General features: G+C 30.9%; 1 protein-coding gene and 1 pseudogene across 1 annotated transcript; both read right to left on the reverse strand.

Annotated features, from left to right (window-relative positions):
- Nucleotides 1-3521, reverse strand: part of LOC125851090 (alkane hydroxylase MAH1-like) — a 7411-nt pseudogene extending 3890 nt beyond the window's left edge.
- A 2013-nt stretch (nucleotides 3522-5534) lies between these two features.
- Nucleotides 5535-7178, reverse strand: LOC125851091 (alkane hydroxylase MAH1-like). The gene has a single exon (XM_049530884.1). It carries the CDS (start codon nucleotides 7156-7158, stop codon nucleotides 5632-5634), a length of 1527 nt encoding a protein of 508 aa, XP_049386841.1. The 5' UTR covers nucleotides 7159-7178; the 3' UTR covers nucleotides 5535-5631.
- Nucleotides 7179-7350: the final 172 nt, after the last annotated feature.

A 7350-nucleotide genomic window follows, 5' to 3' on the forward strand; every position in this document is an offset into this window, starting at 1 on the left:
CCCTTCATCATTTTCAATAATAAAAATTTACGATCAATCATAGAAAAAGATATAAGTCGATTAGCTATATCAAATTAGAGCTGTTTTTATAAGCTTATTTTTAGGACTACCAAAAGTTACAAACACTTTAGAATTTTTTAGCTACAAGTATTTCTTTTCGTTTATAGATGAAGGTCCCTATTTCATGAATTGTATATATCATATGGACCACTAGCTAGAGGACCAATAATAATTTAAAAGCCCAATAATTGGTTACGTTCGAATGATGACAAATGGACGAATTGAATTAATTATTATTAAATTAAAAATGAAGTAACTAAAAATAAATAAAATATTATATCCATCTATATTTAATTAAATATCAATTAAAGTTGGATTAGGATGGATAATGTTGGCATCTAATAAGTTATAGCTATCTTCCCAACTTCCATCTAATTTATTAAATGCCATGTCCTCACATTAACCTTTAGACGTGGAGTCAGCAATACAATCTTAGAAAGATTATTTTTAAGTGTTAATAATTGGATTTTAAATACATATTTAATAGAAAAAATAATACAAATACAAGCAATTAAATTCGATCAAATATATATATGAACTTTTTGCTCTATCCTTGCTACCCTCTAGCTATATATAGTCAAACTTTTTTATGGTGGCAAACTGACAACGTTTATCTGAATATTTCGCAGCTGTTATAGTGAAGTGTTATATATATCTCATTGAACTATATGGAAGCTCATAATAATATATATATATATATATATATATATTATTTATATATATGAATTGATCCATATATGTTCGACCCGCTTTTAACAAATTGATTATCCAATCTATTTTTAATTGGAAGGGTTGAGGAATATTTTAACTTCTTATTCATTTTATTAGCACCACCCTCATTTTTAATAAAGTGGCTTCTTCGATCTATTTTATTTGTCATGTTTTTTTATATACATCTTTGAAGAAAATATTAACTAAAAGATTAATATGACTATATTATTTTTATGAACTCTTTGATCTTAATTTAATAATACTCTCTTTTTCATCATATTAGTCGCTCTTCACATTTATTGAATAAGAGTAAAGGTAGAAACAAATACTCCTTCCGTTTTAAAAAGAATGATCTCCTTTCTTTTTTCGTCTGTTTCAAAAAGAATGACCTCTTTCCTTTTTAGATAATATTTTAATTCTTCACGTGACATGTTTAAAGCCACAAAATTGAAGGGCAATTTAGTACATTTGACATAACTTTAATTTCGGACCACAAGATTCAAAAGTCTTCTTTATTTTCTAAAACTTTGTGCCAAGTCAAACCAGGTCACTCTTTGTGAAATGGAGGAAGTAATTAATTATATCTTAATTTTCTAAAATAAAATAACTATTTTGGATAAAATATTTTTTAGTAAGCATAATATCCCTATTTCGATAATTCCTAAGCAAATAAAGAATATTTTGGATTAAATAGGTCCACGAGTATCGAATATCGGAGAACTTAAAAGAATGAAAATAGGAGGACTCATAAATATTTCTTAAATTTAGCAATTTGGTGGCTCATTTATTACCAAAACTAGATGACTAAAATCAAGACAAGATTTTAAACCAAATTGACAAAAATTAAAAAGTAAGAAGTAAAGGGTCTTGTATCATGTTCAGAAATATGTAATCAAACAATTGAATTATTAGAAAGAAAACAAACTTTATTTGGATTTTCTCAAAAGAGCTAAAGATTTGCCCATAAGAAGATAAATATATAAAAGACATAAACACACGTGTTTAATTATACCTTTTTTACAACTTTAACCATTAGACCATTTTTCACTTGCATGATAATTGAAGTAGTAGGATAAACATTTTCTGGTTCCACTACTTGGATATTGTAATTGTGTATGATGATAGCTGCCACAATTTTCATCTGAACAAATGCCATTTCTTTCCCTAAACAAGTCCTTGGACCAGCGTTAAATGCTGGAAATTTAAAAGATGGCTCATGTTTGATTCCTCCACGTTCAGAAATCCATCTTTCTGGCTTGAACTCTAGACAATCTTTCCCCCAGAGAGTCTCCATTCTCCCCATGACAAAGAATGGTAGAATCATTCTTGTTTTTGGACTAACACGATGACCGCTTGGAAGGATGTCATGATCAAGTGGAACTTTGTGCTCTAAAGAGACTGATGGAAACAACCTAAGAGTGTCACATAAAGCACCATGTAGATAAATCAATTTTCTTGATTCTTCTTTGGTGAAAAACTTGAGGCTTTCGTCTTCTTTTACATGCAATTGTTGTTGAATCTCTTCTCTAATCTTTTTCTCAACTAAGGGATTTTTAGCCAAGAGGACGAAAAACCAAGTGAGAGCTGCACTTGTAGTGTCTCTACCAGCAAACATCAAATTAATGAAAGTGTCCCTTAGAAATGTTTGCAAAGTACCCAAATCACCATCATTCCATTGATTGTACATTTTGATGTATGCGTTTAAAAATGCAAATTCCTCATCTTTGATTGTAGTTTTATGCATCAACTCTCCTTGTTTTCGCGCTATGCAAGGATATATGAATTGATCAAAAGCCTCACATGCTTGCATGAGCTTCTTCTCTTTACCAATTCTAAGCCATTGTTGCAATTTCCATAGACATTTTGGTGTTATGTGTCTATGTAAAAGTGCATCAAGGGCATCACCAAATGCCTTTTCATATGGTAAATAAGGTAAGTCAATTGACAAGCTTCTTGGATCATGATCAAGTAACAATTTAGTGATGGCATCAAATGTAAATCTTTGCAAAACATCTTGCAAATCCAATGTTTTGCATTGTTTTGCAAAAACATCAAGAATTGGTTTAAGCCCTTTTTCAATTATGTCCCACAAGTTCCTTTCTAACAATGTTTGGAAATTTGCATGACTCATTATAGACATTGTGGTCTTCCTATGAAGCTCCCATAATTCATGATCAACATTGAATATNNGCAAAACATCTTGCAAATCCAATGTTTTACCTTGTTTTGCAAAAGCATCAAGAATTGGTCTAAGCCCTTTTTCAATTATGTCCCACAAGGTCCTTTCTAACAATATTTGGAAATTTTCATGACTCATTATAGACATTGTGGTCTTCCTATGAAGCTCCCATAATTCATGATCAACATTGAATATCCCATTTCCCAAAATATCAAAAATCTTACGAAATTCAGGTCCTTTTGGATAGTTTGAGAAGTTTTTACTAAAGATATAATGTATATCTGCAGGATCACAAGTAAAAAACATGTCCATATTTGTAAAAATGGGACTTCAACTCATAAGTACCACCATATTCTATAAGAACTTCAGTCATATATGCATGACCACGATGAATATTCCAAATAACCGCAGGCAACGCCCTAAGGATTGGCCAATTTGTTGGTGCTGATGTTTTTGTCCTTCTATATATGATGAACCATATAGAATAAGTAAAACAAAAAATCAACAAGAAAAGAAGAGAATATTCAAGGAAATCCATATTGATACTAATTTTAGTAGTGTATGCTAATTTTTTTTTTTTAAAAATTGTATACTAATTCACTAAAATCTTGTAGAGTTTTATACATGTGTTGGTTAATTTTGCACAATTTTAATTGGAGACATTTAATGTGTACACGTTGTTGAAAATTATTGGCAACTTTATTTAGAAGTGACCATTCAACTATATTATAAAAATAAAACGAACTAAATAATAAATACGAATATTATATCAAGGTCTCGAGGAAAGACTTTTTTTTTATAAGATTGGTGTCCTGATAAAGCCTGTGCACACATTAATTTATCATTTTCATCAAGTATCATATATATGATGAACCATATAGAATAAGCTAAACAATACATTAACATGAAAAAAAGCGAATATTCAAGGTAATCCATTGAAGGTTGAATTTTTTTATAGTATTTTTGTAGTGTATACTAATTCACTAAAATATTGTATAGTTTTATACAAGTGTTGGTGACATTTGTCCAAAATTTTTAGGACCCGTTTTGGCCATAGATTTTCCAAGTAAAATTTGTGGGAAAATTTGGCAAATAACCCAAATACTAGAAAAAAATAGTATTTGGGTCAAATCTTATTATTTGTAAACTTTTAAAAATTTAAATTCTACATCAAATTTTTATCTTTTACAAAAACACCCCCTATACTGTATAGTATTGTTTGTGTTGTATTACATATTTTTTTATGTGAACACCAAAGTAGTGATGAAATATAGAGTGAATATGAAAGTGATGATATGGTTGTTGATGAAAATGATGAACAATCGACTCAGGATAACAAAGTCACGTACTTTGTCTACCTCACGATGTATGAAATGATGCTTGTTGCACTCACTCCAAACTACCACATTGCTCCAGTGTCATGGACACTACTTGTTATTTGTTGTAACGAAGAACCTATTGACTTGTAATACAAACTTATGGTTAATTTTGATAGTTTTTAAAACTTATGGATATAAATAATATTTTCTCTAAAAAGGTGAAATATGTTTCCTAAATACTATGGAAAACATGTCACGACCCAAAAATGGATGTGATGGCACTCGTCGTATTCCACCAAGACAAGTCAGCCTAAAACCCAATCATTTCTATCTAAATATTTCGCAGTTGCTATAGTGAAGTGTTATATAGATCTCATTTAACTATATGGAAGCTCATAATATATATATGAATTGATCCATATATGTTCGACCTGCTTTTAACAAATTGATTATCCAGTCTATTTTTAATTGGAAGGGTTGAGGAATATTTTAACTTCTTATTCATTTTATTAGCACTACCTACATTTTTAATAAAGTTGATTATACGCTATCTTTTGTATTGGCTGTTTTGTTTTATATATATCTCTTCTGTTACTTTGAGTTGTTGTTCTTGAGCTGAGGGTCTCCTGGAAACAGCCTCTCTACCTCCACGAGGTAGTGGCAAGGTCTGCGTACTATTTACCCTCCCCAGACCCCACCTAGTGGGATTTCACTGGGTTGTTGTTGTTGTTGTTGGCTTCTCCGATTTATTTTACTTGTCATGTTTTTTATACATGTCTTTAAAGAAAATATTTGCTAAAAGATTAGTATGACTAAATTATTTTTATGTACTCTTTGATCTTAATTTAATAATACTCACTTTTTCATCATATTAGTCACTCTTCACAATTATTGAATAAGGATAAAGGTGGAATCAAATAATTAATTATATCATGATTTTCTAAAATAATACAGTAACTATTTTGGTTAAACTATTTTTAGTAAGCATAATGTCCCTATTTCGATAATTCCTAAGCAAATAAAGAGTATTTTGGATTAAATAGGTCAACGAGTTTCAAATATCGATGAACTTAAAAGAATGAAAATAGGAGGACTCATAAATATTTCACAAATTTACCAATTTGGTGGCTCATTTATTACCAAAACTAGATGACTAAAATCAAGACAAGATTTTAATCCACATTGACAAAAAATAAAAAGTAAGAAGTAAAGGGTCTTGTATCATGTTCAGAAACATGTAATCAAACATTTGACTTATTAGAAAGAAAACAAACTTTATTTGGATTTTCTCAAAAGAGCTAAAGATTTGCCCCACATACATAAGAAGAAAAATATATAAAAGACATAAACACATGTGTTTGATTATACCTTTTTTACAACTTTAACCATTAGACCATTTTTCACTTGCATGATAATTGAAGTAGTAGGATAAACATTTTCTGGTTCCACTACTTGGATATTGTAATTGTGTATGATGATAGCTGTCACAATTTTCATCTGAACAAATGCCATTTCTTTCCCTAAACAAGTCCTTGGACCCGCGTTAAACGCTGGAAATTTGAAAGATGGCTCATGTTTGATCCCTCCACGTTCAGAAATCCATCTTTCTGGCTTGAACTCTAGACAATCTTTCCCCCACAGAGTCTCCATTCTCCCCATCACATAGAATGGTAGAATCATTCTTGTTTTTGGACTAACACGATGACCGCTTGGAAGGATGTCATGATCAAGTGGAACTTTGTGCTCTAAAGAGACCGATGGAAACAACCTAAGAGTTTCACACAAAGCCCCATGTAGATAAATCAATTTTCTTGATTCTTCTTTGGTGAAAAACTTGAGGTTTTCGTCTTCTTTTACATGCAATTGTTGTTGAATCTCTTCTCTAATCTTTTTCTCTACTAAGGGATTTTTAGCCAAGAGGACAAAAAACCAAGTGAGAGCTGCACTTGTGGTGTCCTTCCCAGCCAAGATCAAATTCAAGAAAGTATCCCTTAGAAATGTTTGCAAAGTACCCAAATCACCATCATTCCATTGATTGTACATTTTGATGTATGCGTTTAAAAATGCAAATTCCTCATCTTTGATTGTAGTTTTATGCATCAACTCTTCTTGTTTTCGTGCTATGCAAGGATATATGAATTGATCAAAAGCCTCACATGCTTGCATGAGCTTCTTCTCTTTACCAATTCTAAGCCATTGTTGCAATTTCCATAGACATTTTGGTGTTATGTGTCTATGTAAAAGTGCATCAAGAGCATCACCAAACGCCTTTTCATATGGTAAATAAGGTAAGTCAATTGACAAGCTTTTTGGATCATGATCAAGTAGCAATTTAGTGATGGAATCAAAAGTAAATCTTTGCAAAACATCTTGCAAATCCAATGTTTTACCTTGTTTTGCAAAAGCATCAAGAATCGGTCTAAGCCCTTTTTCAATTATGTCCCACAAGGTCCTTTCTAACAATAATTGGAAATTTGCATGACTCATTATAGACATTGTGGTCTTCCTATGAAGCTCCCATAATTCATGATCAACATTGAATATCCCATTTCCCAAAATATCAAAAATCTTACGAAATTCAGGTCCTTTTGGATAGTTTGAAAAGTTTTTACTAAAGATATAATGTATATTTGAAGGATCACAAGTAAAAAGCATGTCAATATTTGTAAAAATAGGACCTTTGAACTCATACGTACCGCCATATTCTATAAGAACTTCAGTCATATATGCATGACCACGATGAATATTCCAAATAACCGCAGGCAACTCCCTAAGGATTGGCCAATTTGTTGGTGCTGATGTTTTTGTCCTTCTATATATGATGAACCATATAGAATAAGTAAAACAAAAAATCAACAAGAAAAGAAGAGAATATTCAAGGAAATCCATATTGATACTAATTTTGATGGTGTATAGTGTCTACTAATTTTTTTTTAAAATTGTATACTAATTCACTAAAGTCTTGTAGAGTTTTATACTTGTGTTGGTGAATTTTGGCCACAATTTTAATTGGACCTCAATTAAAAGAGCCTAGGATAGTTACTTGATGAGTTAGACATTTAATGTGTACACGTTGTTGAA

This window comes from Solanum stenotomum, unplaced genomic scaffold, assembly GCF_019186545.1.
Source record: "Solanum stenotomum isolate F172 unplaced genomic scaffold, ASM1918654v1 scaffold2184, whole genome shotgun sequence".
NCBI classification, from domain to species: Eukaryota; Viridiplantae; Streptophyta; class Magnoliopsida; order Solanales; family Solanaceae; genus Solanum; species Solanum stenotomum.